The sequence below is a fragment of the Zophobas morio genome, unplaced genomic scaffold (genome assembly GCF_036711695.1).
Source record: "Zophobas morio isolate AGI-343-1 ecotype UQ-CSIRO unplaced genomic scaffold, CSIRO_AGI_Zmor_V1 ptg000006l, whole genome shotgun sequence".
NCBI classification, from domain to species: domain Eukaryota; kingdom Metazoa; phylum Arthropoda; class Insecta; order Coleoptera; family Tenebrionidae; genus Zophobas; species Zophobas morio.
This window is the reverse complement of record NW_026972111.1, coordinates 5,073,078-5,094,095: the sequence shown is the minus strand read 5'-3', so window position 1 is coordinate 5,094,095 and position 21,018 is coordinate 5,073,078. Positions and strand designations below refer to the sequence as shown.

The 21,018-nt window shown below is 32.7% G+C and overlaps 1 protein-coding gene across 1 annotated transcript; it reads left to right on the top strand.

Moving 5' to 3' along the window:
* Positions 1–8,677: 8,677 nt before the first annotated feature.
* On the top strand, positions 8,678–11,926 carry LOC135123385 (uncharacterized). Its single transcript, XM_064047991.1, has 9 exons — positions 8,678–8,871; positions 9,410–10,250; positions 10,297–10,399; positions 10,441–10,600; positions 10,650–10,909; positions 10,960–11,294; positions 11,340–11,587; positions 11,637–11,749; positions 11,797–11,926. Exons 1-9 carry the CDS (start codon positions 8,785–8,787, stop codon positions 11,894–11,896), a joined length of 2,247 nt encoding a protein of 748 aa, XP_063904061.1. The 5' UTR covers positions 8,678–8,784; the 3' UTR covers positions 11,897–11,926.
* Positions 11,927–21,018: the final 9,092 nt, after the last annotated feature.

Below are 21,018 nucleotides of genomic sequence, written 5' to 3'. Positions count from 1 at the left end.
AAAAATTGCCAAAATTGAAATGTTAAAATCGAAAACTTGACAAAACAAAAAGTCGAATAATTTTTTCAAAACGATAAACCGAGATGTCGAAAAATGCAAAATCTGAAAAATCTAAAACTTGAAATGATATTAAAAAATCGTAAAATCAAAAATGAAATATTTAAACAATCAAAAAACTCAAAAATGAAAAACAAACGAGAAATCGAAAAATCAAATTTTTAAACATCGAGAAAGTGAACCATCAAAACATGACATCGAGAAGTCGAAAAATCGAAATAACCCAAAATCGGAAATTTAAAAATTGAAAATATAAAATTTAAAACATCGAAAAATTGAAAAATTTCCAAAATTTGAAGAAGTTTGGTTTAGGCGAGGATAGGGATAAGGGGTTTTATTTTGTTGATGGGGTTTGCGGATAGTGAAGCTAAAAACATACTTTTTCGAGAGAGAAAATTAGTACAGAATTTTGTTTACTTTGTTTGACAGCATGTAATTAAGGAGTTTATTTTTTTTAAATAAAATGTTTTTATTTTTGAGGTTATATCCTATTTCTTATTTTCAAACGTGTCTATTTTAACAAAAACGGTCCTGGTAGGAGAGAGTACCAAATGTGTAAGATAATAAAGAGTAAAGGAGAAAAATGAAAAAGTAAAAAACATACAATATTAATACAGAAGGTAAAAAAGTCAGGACCTATCTAGTAAAAAATTGGTCGAAGGTTATTTCGACAGAACTTTCTTCAGCGGAACAATCCTGCTTCTTTGAAAAATTGTAACAAATTTGCCATTTTGGTTTTCTGATAACGTCTAAAAAGAAAAACCAAATCGGAAAACCGAGATATCGAGAAATGCAAAATTTATAAAATCAAAAAACTGAAAAATCAAAAAAGAACGAGAAATCGAAAAATTGAAAATTTTTATCGAAAAATTAAAAAATCAAGAAACTGAAATGTCGAAACATTGGGAATTCGAAAAGCGGAAAAGTAGAAAATCAAAAAATTGGAACATCGAGAAATCAAAACTGGAAAATTCAAAATTGAAAATCAAATCTGTAATTTATAAATCGCAAAACTGAAAAATCCAGGAATGGAAAAATTCCCAAAATTGAAATGTTAAAAATCGAGAACTCGAAAACTTGACAAATCGAAAAGTCGAAAAAATTTTTCAAATCGGAAAACCGAGATATCGAGAAATGCAAAATTTAAAAAATCAAAAAAACTGAAAAATCAATAAAGAACGAGAAATCGAAAAATCTAAAAATTAAAAATTTTTATCGAAAAATTAAAAAATCAAGAAACTGAAATGTCGAAACATTGGGAATTCGAAAAGCGGAAAAGTAGAAAATCAAAAAATTGGAACATCGAGAAATCAAAACCGGAAAATTCAAAATTGAAAATTTGTAATTTATAAATCGCAAAACTGAAAAATCCAGGAATGGAAAAATTCCCAAAATTGAAATGCTAAAAATCGAGAACTCGAAAACTTGACAAATCGAAAAGTCGAAAAAATTTTTCAAATCGGAAAACCGAGATATCGAGAAATGCAAAATTTAAAAAATCAAAAAAATTGAAAAATCAAAAAGGACGAGAAATCGAAAAATTGAAAATTTTTATCGAAAAATTAAAAAATCAAGAAACTGAAATGTCGAAACATTGGGGGGAATTCGAAAAGCGGAAAAGTAGAAAATCAAAAAATTGGAACATCGAGAAATCAAAACTGGAAAATTCAAAATTGAAAATCTGTAATTTATAAATCGAAAAACTGAAGAGTCCAGGAATGGAAAAATTCCCAAAGTTGAAATGTTAAAAATCGAGAACTCGAAAACTTGACAAATCGAAAAGTCGAAAAAATTTTTCAAATCGGAAAACCGAGATATCCAGAAATGCAAAATTTAAAAAATCAAAAAAATTGAAAAATCAAAAAGGACGAGAAATCGAAAAATTGAAAATTTTTATCGAAAAATTAAAAATCAAGAAACTGAAATGTCGAAACATTGGGGGGAATTCGAAAAGCGGAAAAGTAGAAAATCAAAAAATTGGAACATCGAGAAATCAAAACTGGAAAATTCAAAATTGAAAATCTGTAATTTATAAATCGAAAAACTGAAGAGTCCAGGAATGGAAAAATTCCCAAAGTTGAAATGTTAAAAATCGAGAACTCGAAAACTTGACAAATCGAAAAGTCGAAAAAAATTTTCAAATCGGAAAACCGAGATATCCAGAAATGCAAAATTTAAAAAATCAAAAAAAAAACGAGAAATCGAAAAATATAATCGAAAAATTGAAAAATCGAGAAAGTGAAATTTCGAAAAATAGTGAAATCCAAAAGTGAAAAATTCGAAAAATCAAAAAACTGAAACATCGAGAAATCGAAACATTAAAACATCGAAAACAACCCAAAATCGAAAAATTCAAAACTGAAAATTTGTATTTTAAAAAGATCAAAAAATCGAAATGTTGAAAAATCGAAAAATCGGAAAACTGAAAAACAAAAATTTAAAAACTGAAAAATTGAAAAATCGAAACACTGAAAAAACAGAAAAACGAAATATCGAAAAAACTAAACTAAAATCACAAAACTCAAATTACGAAAAATTGATAAATCGAAAAATCAAAAATTTTTTAAATCCACAAGTTGAAAAAACGAAAAATCTAAAATTTAAAAAGCCAAAAAACTGATAAATCCGAAAACTAAAAAGTAGAAAAATGGGGAATTTAAAAAACTGAAAAATCGAAAACTGCAAAAGTGGAAAAATCAAAAACCGAAAATTCGAAGCATTGAAAAATCGCAACATAATCGTAAAATTGAGAAGTCGAAAAATCGAAAAATCGAAATAGCCCTAAAATTTAAATTTTAAAAGGGTCGATAAATCGAAATATTAAATAATCGCTTGAAAAACTCAAAAATCGAAAAATCTAAAAACCAAAAATTTGAAAAATCGAAAAATCTAAAATTTAAAAAATGGAAAAATTAAAATATCAAAAAACTGAAGAATAGAAAAATTGAAAAATCCCAAAACTCAAATAGGGCGAAAAGTTGATAATCGAAAAATCAAATATAGATAGATAAATGGAAAAATCAAAAAAACAAAAATATAAAAAATCGAAAAATCGGAAACTTAAAAAATAGAAAACTCGAGACATCGAAATATAAAAAAGTCGACATCGAGAAATGAGAAACACAAAAAATCAAAAATTCTGAAAGTCGAAAAATCGTCAATTTAGAATCATCGAAAACTGAACTATCGAAAAATCGAGTAATCGAGAAACGGAAATGTCGAAAAAATCAAAAGTTTGAAACATCGTGAAAGCGAAACATCAAAACATCCAGAAGTCGAAAAATCGAAATAACCTAAAATCGTAAAATTGAAAATCTAAAATTTAAATTTAAGCAATTTAAGCGAAACATCAAAACATCCAGAAGTCGAAAAATCGAAATAACCTAAAATCGTAAAATTGAAAATCTAAAATTTAAATTGCTTAAATACTTGACAAATTGAAAAGTCGAAAATTTTTTCCAAATCGATAAACTGAGATATCGGGAAATTCTCAATTTGAAAAATCTAAAAATTGAAATGTTCAAAAATCGTAAAATCAAAAAATGTAAGATTTTAAAAAATCAAAAAACTCAAACATCAAAAAAAGAAACGGAAAAATCTAAAAATGAAAAATTTAATCGAAAAACTGAAATGTCGAAAAACTGGGAAATCGAAAAGCGGAAAAGTCGAAAAATAAAAAAATTGAAAATTTAAATTTGATTTAAAAAGATCGAAATGTTGAAAAGTCGAAAAATCGGAAAACTAAACTCTCGAAAATAGAAAAATTAAAAAACTGAAAAATTGAAATTTGTGAATTTAAAAAAACCGGAAAATTAAAAAATCTGAAATCTAAAATAAAATCTCAAAATCAAATATTGAAAAATTGATAAATCCATAAATCGAAAAAAATTGAAAAATCAAAAAATTGAAAATTTAAAAAATCGAATACATAATTGAGAAATAAGAAACTCGAAAAATTGAAAAACTAAAAAATCAAAAATTTTTTAAATCGAAAAATTGAAAAATCAAGAGTTAAGAAATGTTTAAAATTGAGAAACCGAGATGCACAAAAATAGGAAATTTGAAAAATCGAAAAATTCAAATATTAAAAAATTTAAAAATCGTAAAATCAAGAAAGATAAAATTCAAAAAATCGAAAAACAAAAAAACTGAAGAATAAAAAAAAGAGAAATTGAAAGACCTGAATTTTAAAAAATCGAAAAACTGAAAAATCCAGGACAAAAAAAATTGGTCTAAAGAGTTTAGACAGTACTTCCCTCGCTGTCGGAAACTTGACGACTGCATGCCTATTATGTTTTTTTTTCTCATTACATTTTTGTAGTGGGAATTTAAAAAAACATTGTGATGACGTCATCAACATTTTTGCAAGGACACGTATATCAGTTGGGATCGATGTAGTGTAATACTAAGAATAAAATTATTGTGTTCCCAAATTTTCGGGAAAATGAATTGGGTCGTTTTGAATATTGATTTCTTATAATCAATAAAATAACGAAACAATTTACTCACGTATACGGCACCGGTGTGTAATATCTAGAGAGCGCATTTCTGTCGGGCTAGGCAAGGCCAAACTCGGTACGGCTCGCACGGGATGCGAATTCATTGCCGTTGCGGACTGCACTTCGTTTATTTGAGATTAGAATAACGTTGCTTCGTTGCACTCTGCTGTTAATTCCCGTTCTCATTTACTTAGCCGTTTGATTAATAAATCGTTAATTATATTTATGGAATCCAGCACGTCCCCCCCTATAATCGTGACATAGCCCGACAGAAATCCGCTGTCTAGTAATATGAGGGGCAACTGAAAATCGTTTATGTATAAACATTCTTAATTTAAGATGACAAGCGTAACAGCATACGTGAGAGCCAAACAAAGAAACTGTAAACAAAACGACCATCGGTTTTATTGCTTCGACTTCCGCTTATTATATAAAACATTGGGTTTTATTTTAATTCTTGACGGTGAAATTCACAATTGGTTGATTATAAACATGTCTATTTCGCATTCGCGGAACCAAGTGACCACATAAAACAAATGCAGGTCTGTAATGTTAAAGTCGATGTAAATAAGCGTGCTACTCTTATGTTTCAACCGAGTTTTTCCTTTAACAAATTTTGTGTCTACCAAATTGGGTTGGTTGGGTGTAATACTAATAATAAGTGTTGCCTTTAATTTAATCAATAAAATAAATTGACTTCATTAATTTTTTTGAACCACCTCTTAAGAAAATCTAAAAAACATGAATGGAATGATAAATCACAAGTACAAACTCATCATATTTTTTGCATTTTAGATAGGATTTATTCAGCAAAATTTAAGGGTGACGTCATCAATTTTTTTAGAAGGGATGAACAAATACATTTTGAACAAAAGTTTACCATGCTTATAATAACTTTAAAATATTCCCAAGATTTCAAAGCATTCGGTTTTGTAATTCCTGATTAAATCGATAAAATAAATTCACGCCTTCATTAATTTTTTTGAGTCACCCTGCATATGCAAATCCAAAAATATGAATGGAATGATAAATCACAAGTACAGACTCATCATATTTTGTACATTTTAGATACGATTTATTCGGCAAACTTTTGAGCTAACGTCATCAGTTTTTTGTAGAAGATAACCAAATATATTTTGACTAAAAATTTATTATGCTCTTTATAACCTTACAACATCTGCAAGATTTCAAAGCATTCGGTTTTGTAGTTCCTGATTAAATCAATAAAATAAATTTACGCATTCATTAATTTTTTTGTGTCACCCTGTATATGCAAATCGAAAAAATTTGAATGGAATGATAAATCACAAGAAGAGACTCACCATATTTTGTACATTTTAGATATGATTTATTCCACAAACTTTTGAGCTGACGTCATCAAGTTTTTGGAGGGGATAAGCAAATATTTTTTGACTAAAGATTTATGATGCTCTTTATAGCCTTAAAACATCTGCAACATTTCAAAGCATTCTGGTTAGCAGATTAAAAATTAAATTTCAAAATGTTGTTTTATAATTTTGATTTTTTTTCCAAAAATCTGGACGTTTCGGGTGAAAAGTCGATTCGGAGTTGTAAACTACATGTGTAGGACTATGTTATTTTATACAATTGAAAACCCATTTACTATGTACAATTTTGAAGTGACGTCATCGCATTAGTGGTGGGGATGATTAGACAAATTTTGGTTAGCGTTTTACCATCTACATGATATTCTTAATATAAGTACAAAATTTCACAACAATCGGTCGAGTACTTTCGGAGATTATCTGTCTAATAAAAATCCGGGACGGCAGACGGACAGACGGACGGACAGACGGACGGACAGACGGACAGACGGACAGACGGACAGACAGACGGAAATGGGAGACCTATTTCTTCGTCTTCTAGGGGTCATGAAAGATCGAGAAAGTAGAGAGTCGGCCGACGGACTCGATTACAATACTTCCTTTGCTTACGCTCGGGAAGTAAAAATCCCAAAATTTAAATGCTAAAAATCGAGAAATCGAAAACTCAATAAATCGTTAAAATTGAAAATTTTTTCCAAAGCGAGAAACCGAGATGTTGAGAAATGCAAAGTTTTGAAAATCTAAAATTTGAAATGTGTATTATATTAAAAAATCGTAAAATCAAAAAATGTCAAATTTTAAAAAATCAAAAAACAGAAAGATAAAAAGGAGAAATCGAAAAACTAAAAATGAAAAATTTCATCGAAAAATTCAAAAGTTGAGAAACTGAAATGTCGAAAAATCAAAAAATTGAAAATGTAAAGTCTAAAAAATCCAAAAATCGGAAAACTAAACTCCTTCGAAAAACTGAAAAATAGAAAAATTTAACAAATGAAAAATTGAAGAATCTAAACACTGGAAAACCAGAAAAACGAAAAATCGGAAATCGAAAATAAAATCCCAAAACTCAAATATCGAAAAATTGATAAATCGATAAATCGAAAAAAATCGAACATTTAAAAAATCGAATAATTGAAAAATAAGAAACCCGAAAAATTGAAGAACCGACAAGTCAAGAATTTTTTAAATCCAAAAACTGAAAAATCGAAATCCGAAAAACCGAAGATCGAGCAATCGAAACGTCAAAAAAAACGTTAAATCGAAAATTTAAAAAATCGAGAAGTCGATAAATCGAAAAATGTAACATTTAAAAAATCGAAAAATTGATAAATCCAGAATGGAAATATTGAAGAGTCAGAAATAAAAACTTTGACAAATCGAAAAATTCAAAAGATTTAAAAATCGTACAATTAAAAAATGTAAAATTTAAAAAATCAAAAAATTTAAAAAATTAAAAATCACAAAACGAGAAATTGGAAGATATAAAATTTAAAAAATCGAAAAACTGGAAAATCCCAAAACTGAAAAGTTGAAAAATTTGGAAATTGAAAAACTGAAAAATCAAAAACCGCAAAAGTGGAAAAATAAAAAATCCGAAAATTCGAAGCATTGACAAATTGAAACATTGAAAAATCGAAACATCAAAAGATCGAAAAGTCGAGAAGTTGAACAATCAAGAAAACGAAGTGGCCCAAAAATTGAAATTTTAAAAATATCAATGAATCGAAATATTGAGTAATCGAAAAATAAGGAAAAACTGAAAAATCAAAAAATTTTAAAAAGTCAATTTTTCAAATTGAAAAACGTAAAATTGAAAAAATCGAAAAAAGAATCGAAAAATTGAAAAATCCCAAAACTGAAACATCTAAAAAACTGAGGAATCTAAAAACTGAAAAATAGAAAAGTCGAAAAATCAAAAAATCGAAAAATCAGAAACTTCAAAAATCGCAAAGTCGAGAAATCGAAAAATGAGAAACACAAAAAATAAAAAATTCTAAAAGTCAAAAAATCGATCAATCGAGAAATTGAAGATAAAAAAACTTAAAAATCTCAAAACTAAAATATCGACAAATCGGGAAATCGAGACTCGAAAAGTCGAGAAACTGCGAAAACGAAAAATTGTACAAAATAGATTTTTTTCCAAAAATCGCAATTTCTGGAATAAAAATTCAACACCACAAGTTCAGCTTATGTTACTTTTTAACATTTAAAAAACATTTATTCGACAAAATTATAAGATGACATCAATTCCTAAGGGGGGGCATGAACGAATAAAAAACTTTGGCAAGATTTCAAAACATTCGATGAAGATGACGTCATATCATCGTTGGCAGGGATGATCAGACAAATTTTGGTTAGCGTTTTACCATCTACATAATACTCCTAACATATATGCAAAATTTGTGTAATAAAAATCGACACAGACGAAATGTAAACAAACGGAGGGAAACGGGCGATCTATTTTTTCGTACCCTAGGTGTCAGAAAACTTCGAGAACACATGAAAGTACCCAGTTCTGGAAGTAAAAAAAGCTTGAATAGTAACTTTACTCAGTGGAAATATAAGAAGCGGAAACAGAAGGAATTCGATGAGTTAACCGAAAGTGGAAATACTTTAAAATCAGAAAAAAAAAATCGATACACTGCTGCGCGAAAAGGGACAAAAATTGAATTATCATTTTATGTTATTGTTTGTCTTACTTAAAGTGATTTTCTACAAGGCCATGAAGTGCATTCAAGCTTCGTATGTTCCATCGTTTCGGTTCCATGCTTTGGACGCACTGTGTATTTTATGCGCGAACCGCGAAATCGTAATAAAAACGAATAATCGAATAATAAAAAGTGCATCTTCCTAAGAATTAGGAAAAAATAGTGTTCACCACAATGGAATCAAACCTTTATAACTTGTGCAACGTGTTAACTGTGTATAGACAATCGCTAACCAGTATTTTGAATAAAATTGACGAAGAGGTAAGTCCATAACATGTCCATTGTCCATAAACCTGCATAACCTTACTTTAGTGAATATTTTTTAACTGCGTAAAATTAACATGTAATGTAGTTGACTCATTCATTTTTGCATTTATTAATATTGTTTATTTAGATTTTTAGTAAACTCTGCTTTTGCTATCCGGGACTTTTTTCTTGTTTTTCTTTTTTTTGAAACCCGGCAAAGCACAATGTCATTTTTGTAAAAATGACAAATGACATTGAATTTTTTATTAGTGTTTTTTTCATTAAGTGTCGGGGTTTTACGACACCCCAATAGAAATATACTCCGAGAAAATGAAAATTTCTAATCTACAATAGTTTAATTATTCCTACTCTTCGTGTATATTTGGTTGCCTACATATCTGAAAACGAACTTGTGATATATGACACTATTATGATGATGTCGATTTTTAAAATGTAATGCATTTTTCTGAAAGCATCAGACAGCCAAAGAATAAATCAATTTTCAAACTCTTCTTACACCTATGATTCTTTTACAGCTTTACTTTTTCAACAGATACATCACGCCGTAAGCAATTACGAAGAAACACACACACCAGATTCCTCTTCAAAGAAATACAAAATCTCTATGCAAATGATCGCAGTGTTACAGAATCACATCAAAGTGCTTCACACGTATGAAAACGTATCTAAAACCGTCAGCTCAGAGCTGTCACAACTAGAGCAAAATGCGCAACCAGAAAAGGAGAATTCGCACCTCAATCCATTTCTTTTTCCCCCGTGGATTCCCGCAGCCAACAGAATTTCTACTAGAGATAACATCCACGTTAGAGCATTCCTTGAAGTCGATGAAATACGTCCAAATTGTAGTACCCGAAAACAGAACCAGAATGTTGTAATAAAAAAGGAGCACTCAGCTGAAGGAACCAGTACAAAAGACAATACAGAGGTGGAGGTACTACCTGAAATAGATGACAACTGTCAAGCTGCCATTACCAACCAAGAGAAAATCCGATTTGACAGTTTTGTTAATGAGTTGTCTGGGACTGGTGACGCTTCTGACGCAACTGATGCCAGTAGTGACACAATCGTAAACATTAATTATGCAGAAAACGCGTTTAAATCAGAAAATTATGAGTCAGAGGGAGCAACCTCCTCTACCAAAGGACAAGAAATTTCAATGACTGAAGTTTCAGACGAAGAAACTCCAAAAGCTTCACAATTCAAACCCAAAAAACGAGTCTCTTTTAATTTCGAATCACCTCAGACCGACTGGCGTCCCCAAGCCTCCAAGCTTTTCGAAAATAGACAGTTGAAGCTAGATTTGAAGCGAATAGGTTCGACTGTTCTTCTACTCGACCATAAGGGAAAACACCAAGACGAATGTGGATCTTTCGGTACTGGTAGTTCCTGCGACAACTGAATCTTCAGCTTTTGTTGTAGTTATTGAGGAGGATGATCTAAACGTGGGTCAACGCTGTCTGTTTTCTCATATAGAGTCGCCGTCTGAGTTCTACGTGTGCAGGAATCAAACTTTGTTGGAAAGGTAAGTAAGTTTTGGGTGAATTTCGGGCTAAGCCGTCACAGTTTCGAGGAACACATTAACGAAATGTTGAACAAACGCTGGCACAACATTCTTAACAAATTTAAGTCGAAAGTAGAGGCGAGGAAGCAGTTGGGGGATTTCTGTTTCGGGTTTTTGTCGACGACGAGGAAGTGGTACCGAGTTGAAGTCCTAAACTGGATGGTACTGCTACCAAATCGTTAAATGTAGACAAACTAGACTGTCGTTTCAGCACGAGGAACGTGAAAAAATTTTCATCCAGTTGATCGATTACGGCGAGAAACTTTTCTATAGTTACACAAACCTGAAAGGAATTAACGACTTTTTGTACTCCATGTTTCCCAAACTGGCAATCAGGTGTCACCTAGCCGGAATTTATTCTCCGCACCCTTTGAAAATGCTTTGGCCGCAACGAAGCATCGACTTCTTCGTTAAACTGAGCGAAATGCACAGACGCACAGAGTTTGAGGTTATCTTCGTCCACCGGGAAAGGTAATAATATAAGTGAATTTAAAAAAATTCACCTTCAATACAAACTATAGGAAGTCATTCGGTATCGACTTACGGAAAGCTGCAGACCCAGACGCAGACAGTTTAGGCGAAGAATTAGTCAGAAATGGTTACGCTTTTGAGGAACGACTTTCAGAAGAAGACTTTTTGAAAACTCTTAAAGAGAAAGATTTGGAGGATTGTGAAAATAGCTACATCTCCGATGACGCAGAAGAAGCATCTCCCGAAGACAAAGGTGTAGACACAACTAAAATGGTACTACCTTTTGCTGGAGAAGTTATAGAAATTATAATCACGGGATATATATCAGACACTTGCCATTTCTACGCCCGCATTCAGCGCAATTTCTCTAAAATCGAAAGCTTGAGTAGGTACCCATTGGGTTAAATTTTCTCTGGACTTGCTCTTCCAGGTGATACATTTCTGCTTTTGGTGGAAGCCATGAACGTGGTCCAGGAATACCAAGCCTTTACGGTTCTCCCAGGAATCGGGGAGCTAGTTCTTGTCAAAGATGATACCGAGTGGTGTAGAGGACGTTGCGTTAAATGTGTCAATGTCGATGAAGTTGAGGTATTTTTGGTCGATTTTGGGTACACGATTGTCAGACCGCTCGGAGATCTCCGACGAATGAAGGAAGCTTTCTTGAATATACCGTTTCAAGTAAAATATGTTTACTCAGTGCTTACTAGTTACTTTTGCGTGATTTTAGGCAGTTGAATGCAGGCTGTCCAACTGCAAAGAAAAAAACGACGTTTCGAAGGATATTTCGTTGAGTTTTTTTAATTCTTTGATGAAAATGAAAACGTTCAAGGCTTGTGTGGTGTAAGTTGTTTTAGGTGTAAAACTTGATGGGAGAAATGGTTTTGTAGCATGTCCACAAGTGACGTAATGACGTTGGAGATGTGGGATACGGATAATGTGGAGATGAGTCGAGTTTTGAAGACTTTTGGTTTGGGAGAAGATAAATAATGCGTTTGTTCCAGGCAGAATTATAATTTCAGTTTTTTTTATATTGAGAAAATATATTTCATTTTTGCTTACTGTTGTTATGATTTATACCTTGTTCGTTTTGTTGTCTTCATTAGTTAAGGTCAAATTTTACGAATCAAAACAAAGGACGTGTAGCGACAGCGGTGCGAAGGGCGTCTTCTCGTGAAGATCTATTTCCCTTAACCACAGACACAACACGCGCTGTTACTTCCATCCTCGCTAAGGACGCAGCCAACTAGACAGCCTGATCCACTAGGGTGAAAATCTGGAATTGCAGATAGACATTCTGACATGCGTTTATTTCGATTAAAATTAAAAGTTTCTGAATTTTGACGATAATAAAATGAATATTAACAAATAATTTACATGGGGTTAAATTAAGCATTAATTCAGTTAATGATAGATAACTCAAAATGAAGTTCATCAAGTTTACATCGTGGACCGTTTCAAAAAATCCTTTTACAACACAAACAAGAACAGAAATTAAATGTCGCAATGTTTTAGAAATAAAATCTCCAAATTCAGATAGTCGGACAAATACTGCGAATAATAATATAGAGAGAAAAATAAAAATTGCATTTTCCCGATCTATGATGTTAATTTGACTGATGATAATTTTCAAGGTCCTTTCTCTCAATATGGATCAACGGTAAGAAGAAGAGGTTGGCAACAAACGACACCAAGAAAGATGACATGCGCAAAAAAATGTGCGGGTAGTTTTGTCTCGGGTAAAACCGCCCACTTCGTTTTGACCGCTTGGAACAAACGGTCGACTTCCTTTCGAGCGCTTCGAGCAACAGGTTGTATTTTTAACTGTGAATTATTCTGTGTCTTTTGCTGTTGTTTTTTTGCTTTTCCAGTGTTGATCCGTTCCATTGGAAAACCTAGCAGCCCCGTTGAGTCATTGGGTGTTCCTGATTTCTCACCGTTCTTACGACGAGGTTTTTGTGTTCCTTTTGGCGGTAAGCCGTGGCGAAATCTTCGCATCTTTGGAGAGGTATGTTTTGAACACCTGTTTTGGACTGGGCCCTGTTTTGGCGGCGAGTTTCAAGCCCCGCGGGTGCTTCTGACCTCGTGACACAGCGACGCGTGCGTTTTTTTCCACTAATCTCGTTTTTTATCTTTCATTTAAAATCCATCGCAGTAGGGCTTTACAGGAAGTGATTTCTAGTTCGGACCATGCTTTATTTAGCTATATTTGTGAAATCTGTATTTTGGATGGCGGCAGACGAGTTGTTATTTTCACCGTTCTTTGTTCAGGCAGCAGCCATTTTGAAGCGTCCATTTTCTTTCTTTAACCGAGCACATGTTTTAACTGAATCTATTGAACAAATTAACAAACATTGTGGGTCATGGGGGGACGTGCCTTTATTCTTTGGATTTAGCACATTGTTTATACAACGCCACAGGATTCATCGTATTTTTGCATCGCATATTTTCGACGCCTATTATTTGGAATGACGAATTCGTCCAACGCCATTTTGCAACTGCAGATTGTCTGCCATGTTTGTTTATGTGTTTTGTTTGGGGAAATGTATGTGTAATAATGGCCCACAATGTAGCTGAATAATTTCACGTTTGAATTTTAACCAATAACTTGACTGGACACGAATTAATATTAATCACATGTAAATCTGTTAACTTTACAATCTTTCACCTCATGCAATTTGTCTTTGTCTCACAATTTTAGCTTCAGTAATTTTCTTTGTTGTATAATTTGAATTGAACGTAAATTTCCATGCTCTACAGTTTTGACCTAACATGATATTTTATTTGCACAAGTTTATTTCACACCAGATCTTTGTTTTATAAATCTTTGCTAAGTTTTGATCATGTAAATGTTTTGTTGATGAATGTTTCTCTCATATAAATTATCGGATGTCCAAATTTGATCTCAATTAAGAATTATTTGTTGTTGAATTTTCGTAAGAGTGTGTGGCGAATTTAAATGTGGTTTATTGCTCTTTGTTGAAACTTTAACACTTGTTCGGTTGTCATTTAAAATTAGAGTCATAGAAATTGAACATTTAAATGAAATTAAAGGTAAATGACACATAACTCGTAGTGTACGTGGGGCGCGCGACTTCTTCTCAAACTGACGGGATTAATCGCGTCACCTGCACAAGTCCGCGGGTTTTGTATAGCTTCAGTGGGGCGGTCGCGGGTTTTTAACGCTGCCGGTTTCGTGATAGCCGGGACCCCACTACGGATCTGCGATCGTAACCGCCTCGTTTCGCAGGGCACGTTCGTAATGGAGATGTGCGTGTGAGCAGGCTTTGGTGTAGATAGAATCACCGTCGTGGGGGAGAACAGTGACGATCAGAAGTCCCAACCTCTACTTGCGCTACAACGCCCCCTCTGGGTATTTTCTGTGCTCGTAAATGAAATTGATATATTTTGTTCAATATGTTGTTCGATCGCCACACTCTCATAATGATTCGGGTTCTGCCATCCAATTTACATATGTGTAGGTCTTGTGTTTGTTCGGTTTTCATATGTGTATGTCTGTCAATTCGCGAGTGTTTTTCTTTCACATATCTTAAGGTGTCTGACATGTAATATGTCGGTGAATAAAACCCCAGGGGGTTTTGGGGAATGAAGACCGATGACACCTTGGCCCTGCGGACTCGCCAGAAGGGCAAATTGAGCCGTTGTCGTTCTTCGTTTCTTTTTCCCCCTTAGGAAGGCTTTTGACCAACCTAATTTTGTCTATTATTTCTGGCGCTCTCGACCGTGTATGCACTTGTATGAAAGAACTTCTTCCCGCCATTTTTCAAAAACAAAAAAAAAACACACAACGTAGGTTCTCATTTGTTAGACGATCACAGCCAAGGCCAAACTTTGAATTTTTGAATTTTTCGCGGGCCTTTCAAACTGTTTCAAGGTCAAATTTTAAGGCGGGAAGTTTGGGTTATCACAATACATAAATTTAAGTTATCATTGTTACAAAAAATACGCGTTAATTAAATAAAAAAAATTGCAATAAGTTTAATATTTTTAGTAACTCTTCATTCTACCAATTTCTAGTACCATTACGTAGACCCGTTTCCTTTATTGTTGAGAATATAAGCACACATTTACAATAATACTGGGTGACCATTAATGATTGAATCAATTTTTGTATTAGCAATTTTTAATTATTGGCAACCATGCTAATATGTCAGTTCACAGTTGTCAGTTTTGACATGAGCACGCCTTATACAAATGTGTAGATTGGTTGAAACGATGGCAGCTACTAGGCTACTGGCTAACTAGGTGTCATAAACGTGAATTTGACAATCAGGTATACCAAAAAAAAATTAAATATGTCGCCAACCAGACAAAAAAATTCACAAACATTATTTTAGTCACTTGGTAGATAATAATGGTTACCAAGAGAGCAATAAAAAACACCATAGAAGAAAGCCACGGATTTTTGAAGATTTCTCTTTGACAAAAAAAGACAAGCTGTCAAAAATTCATAGCTATCTTTGATGTTTTTTTTATTGCTTTGTTCGTACGGGGTGACTAGAGTTGTTGGTGAATAAAAAACGCTTTGTTTTGATTGTTTTAAAACAGTTTTTTTTTGTTTTAAAATTTAAAGTGTTTTTCTGTTTTTAATTTTTTTTAAATTACGTTGTTAAAATGTTGGACATGACTGAAGTAGTTTAGTTTTTGTTAGGAAGAGCAGAAATTTTGAAATTTTAAAACAGTTTAGTTCTTTTTTTCTGGTAGTTGGTACCTCTTCTAGGGAATTTGTGGTGTAATCTGGTAAGAGGGTTGGTAGTGAAATAGACTTGCTTGCTAGAGAATTGAGGTGCATCAATATTGTTGGTTTGTTTGGTTAAGTTTTTTTTTGTCCTCCATATATTTTGTGTTGTGTATATTTACTATACACTGTATTATTTATTTAATTAAAACTGTTAAATGTTAACTGTTTATAATAACAAAAAAAAATACTAAAAAATAAAAAAAAATGTTTTAAAACAAAAAAGCTAACCCATTTAATAAAAAAGGAAAATTTTTGTGTTGGCAATACTGAATTATTGACAATGCTATGTCAGTTCAGAGCTGTCAATTTTGACATGAAGGCGCCTAACAAACGTAATGAGAAGATCGCCGCCACTGCCTTGGTGCCACAAATTTCAAATTGACAAGCATTTATGCCATCATAAAATTTTATAATATAGATAACTATTCGTTCTACCAATTTCTAGTACCATTACGTAAACCCGTTTCCTTAATTGTTGAATATATAAGCATCCATTTACAATAATACTGGGTGACTATTAATGATTCAAGAAAATTTTTGTACTAGCAATTTTTAATTATTGGCAACCATGCTAATATGTCAGTTCACAGTTGTCAGTTTTGACATGAGCACGCCTTACAAACGTGTAGATTGGTTGAAACGATGACAGCTGACAGCTAAAGTCGCGATCTTTTCTATAGAACCACTCCCTAGTGTAAATTTTCAAAATTTGTTTGGTGTAAGTGACCTTGACGGGTTTCTGGGGGAAAACATATGTGTCAAAAATTTGACAGGTTAGATGGCCCCATTGTCAATGTAGATATTTTATTTTAATAAATAGATGAACAGAACATACAGTCTGCACGGGATACAGTGCGGCATAGCTGAGGGCACGGTTGTAGAATAGATAGGTTTGTACACTAATGGCTTGGAATGGCGACGCTTCTTTTCGATCCCTATATCCATGGAAAGGACACATACAGCTAGCGCCTCTACCTTGTCGAGCGGAAATCATTCTAGTTATTTTGGGGATTTTCGTTTACGTTGCTTTATGAACAATACAAAATTTGTAAATGACATTTGATCGGTGTCGATAAGTACGATTTCTTTTATTAATTACATCGGTTATAGACAGATGCCTACAGAGTTCTGTGTCCCTAAAACGTCAAAAACCAGGCGACGCGATCGACAATTGGCGTCGCTGACCAGGGATATGCAAATGTATGCTAGTGTATCAACCTATCTATTCTACAACCGTGGCTGAGGGCATGGTAGAAGGAGACATGGTATAGGCATACGCATCGGGTGTGACGTCAAGTGGGGTGAAATTAAATTAATTGACGTATTGGACAGAGCAATGACAACTCAAGCTGAAATTCCCTAGACTTCCCTAGCGAAGCTCACAAGAGTCACAAGGTCGTTGATGCCACCTAACGTCACAAATGGATGCGCAGACCATTTTTAAATTGGTACATCGGATGCCTATACCATGTCTCCTTCTACCATGGCTGAGGGCAACCCAGAGATTTCTTAGTAACCTAGATACGATGATCCTATGCAAAAGCGAACATACGTTCTTGGCCAACATGTACACTATGCCTTTTGCTTTCCATCTTCTTTTACAGCATGGGAACGCAGGAGGATGATTTTGTAGGTCTTTGTTTAAACCTAGCAATTTACGATTTTGCGCAGTAAACCCTTAAATTCTGCTAGCGCAAGTCGGTTCTTAATTCATACAATCTCCGGTGTTGTGTGTTTGTTAGTTTGTTCTAAGAGATTTCTTAGGTTATAAGATTTATGTCACGGTTATAAGTTTAAATTGCATAGAATTTCTAAAAACAGGTTACAGAATGTGTGTTGTATGCAAAGAAAGATCTAATAATTCTTTTGTTTCGAAAAAATATTACAAAGATTTTTAATAATCCCGACATGAACAATCATTGCATTTCTCAGGGATTACTAGATAATCATAAAATACAATTGATGAAGGCAATAGCGCAAATGTATTTAAATGTCCGCTTGCATCGCGAAGCGAAACTGGTAAATTTTGTTTCAGAACAGGCGAAAATAAGAAGTAAATTAGTAAAATGCATTTTATTTAATAATGAGTAACTAAGATTACATTAAATCACCAATATTTAATAATAATGTTAATAAATTTATACCACAGCTGTACGTCTTTTTTCTTTTTCGTTTTAAGCTCTCGACATTGTGCATGCAAATAAATACAATACGATTCTCTATTTATGTTGGAAACGTTCGTGGCAACAAAAACTTTTGACTATAAGAAAATTGTATTATGTCATTTTTCAAGAGTTTCGCCGGTGTGAATGATAAAGAAAAAGTACGAAAAAAGGGAAGTCGACAGTCAAATTTATTCCAACGATCTTGTCCGTGTAATATCTTAACATTACAAATCATTTTGGAGATTGCTTAGAAACTTTTCGTTTGCCACTTGTTAAAAAACTCGAGTTATGATTCTCTTTTATACCATTTTAAATCAGTGCGCCAAATTATCAACCAATGTTAACAGTCGCTAGAATTAGAAGAAGATAACACTAGTATGTAGTGCACATTACAACGAGTAAGAGAAAGACAGAGAACTGAAAGTATGTCGACACTATTTTCATACATGTTGTTCCACACTTTGCTGCCCATAGCCGTATCTAGGTTACTAAGAAATCTCTGGGGCAACCGAAACATTCGTGTTGTGCTAGTTTCGATTGCCATGTCAACTACCGCTACCAACCGCGTTCGGCGTAAAGTACTAGGTGACAGGGCTACCAACTTGACTTTTTATCGAGTGGTTCCGTAGAAATGACCGCTACTTTACTAGCTAATAACTGGGTGTCATAAATGTGAATTTGACAATCAGGTATAACATCATAAAATTTTAAATATATCGCCAATCCGACAAAAAAATTCAGAAACATTATTTTAGTCACATGGTAGATAATAATGATTACCAAGAGAGCAATAAAAAACACTCTCGAAAGACAACTTTTCAAAAATTCATGGCTATCTTTGATGTTTTTGTATTGTTTTCTTGGTACCGGGTGACTAGAGTTGTTGGTGATTAAAAACGCTTTGTTTTAATTGTTTTAAAACAGTTTTTTTTTTAATTTAAGGTGTTTTTCTGTTTTGGTTTTTTTAATTACCTTATTCAAATGTTGGACTTGACTGAAGTTAGTTTTTGTTAGGAAGAGCAGAAATTTAGAAATTTTAAAACAGTACACAAATAAATCAAATAAATTTATTTTATATTAACTTCTTTAATGAAGAAAATTATTTGTTCTAATCTATTTGTTGAAATTTTGAGGTTATGATAGCATGTTGTTTTGTTGTTGAAGTGAAACGAAAGGAAGAAAACTCGACTTTATTAAATAACAAAAATACTTGCTAATTTATGGAAAAACACATTGTGGTGTCCAAATTTGAATTAAAAATTTCGCGCTCAAAAAAAAAACCGGCGCCAAATCGCATTTGAATTTGAATTTGGAAAAAAAAAAAACTTAAGAAAATCGTTAAACATAGGCAACCATGTGCAAGTTTAGTTCTTTTTTTCTGGTAGTTGGCATCTCTTCTAGGGAATTTGTACTGTAATCTGGTAAGAGGGTTGGTAGTGAAATAGACTTGGCTTGGTAGAGAACTGATGCATCATTGTTGCTTTGTTTCATTAATTTTGTTTTGTCCTCTATATATTTTGTGTTGTGTATATTTATTGCTTATTTAATTAAAACTGTTAAATGTTGACTGTTTATAAAACAAAAAGACCTAACCCATTTAATAAAAAAAGGCAAATTTTTGTATTGGTAATAATGAATTATTGACAATGCTGTCGCCTTACAAACGTAATGGGAACATCGCCGCCACTGCCTTGGTGTCATAAATTTCAGATTGACGACCATTTATGCCATCATAAAATTTTATAATACAATATGTTACCAACCTGACAAAAAAAAAATACACAAAACATTTATAGTCGCTCCGAGTGTTTAAAAAAAAATCTTATTCAGAACGGATAATTACTGAGCAATCTTGAAAACACAACTTTTTTTTCTTTAGTTTGTTATAAAATATCAAAGAAGTGCGTCGTCTTGGAAAAAAAATAAAAATGGAGAAAAATTAATTTCTAAAAGGCAAATTCTAGCGTTTTTTAAAAAATACTAAAAATTACGAAGTAAATTAAAACAAGTCAAAATGAGAACTGATTTCATTATATCATTGAACATACATGTGTTCACCGTATGTTCGCACTTTCGACATATTATTAATGATACGAAATGAGATAAAATAATAATAGAATATTTATTTCAGAACAATGTAAGTGATCCTGAAATAACCCATCGTGCTACCTCACACCTTTGCACCTAGTGACTATTCTCATCGGTTTTTAGGTGCGCTCATGTCAAAATTGACAACTGAGACTACCATGTTAACACTATTGCCAACCCAAAAATTTGTTTCAACATTAACAGTCGCCCAGTATTTCTGTAAATATTTAAAAATAAAACAAAGTTTTAAATTTTCGTTTCTACATTATTATCTCTAAAGCCGTGATTCTGAATATCTAGTTTCGGTTCCTTGAGAGGCATATCCGTATTGTTCCATTCCATTTGAATAATTAGGTCGATTTTGTGACGTCGGAAACTGATTCACGGGAGCATATTCTTCCGGTTGAGACGACTCTCTGTTATTATTATTAGGCGACGAAAATCCTGATTGTCCTTGTGAGTTATAATCATTTGGTCTATCGTACCAATCAGTATCGAAATTGTCCTGTCTACCGGAAGGTGGATAAGCAGCAACTATGTCGATCTAAAATTTTAGTGTACGCAAAAATTGGCATTTTATTTCAACCACAACTTTACCAAAAACGTCGACGTTAGAACGAAACTAAAAAAGATAAGTGACTTCATTTTAGAGTAACGTTTTCGTTTAATTTATTTATTTTGTATCAGTTGTATGTATTAGTGTACCAGGAAATAATCACTTATTAAAATTGCATATAAAAATTGCATTGCATGCAACATGCCACTATTGTTTTCTACTTCCATTTTTAAAAGTAACTGATGCATACAAAAATGATTGCTAATAATATAATTTCTCGTGTTAGACTTTGAAACTAAAGTCGCGATCTTTTCTATAGAACCACTCCCTAGTGTAAATTTTCAAAATTTGTTTGGTGTAAGTGACCTTGACGGGTTTCTGGGGGAAAACATGTGTCAAAAATTTGACAGGTTAGATGGCCCCATTGTTAATGTAGATATTTTATGTTAATAAATAGATGAACAGAACATACAGCCTGCACGGGATACAGTGCGGCATAGTTGAGGGCAACCGAAACATTCGTGTTGGGCTAGTTTCGATT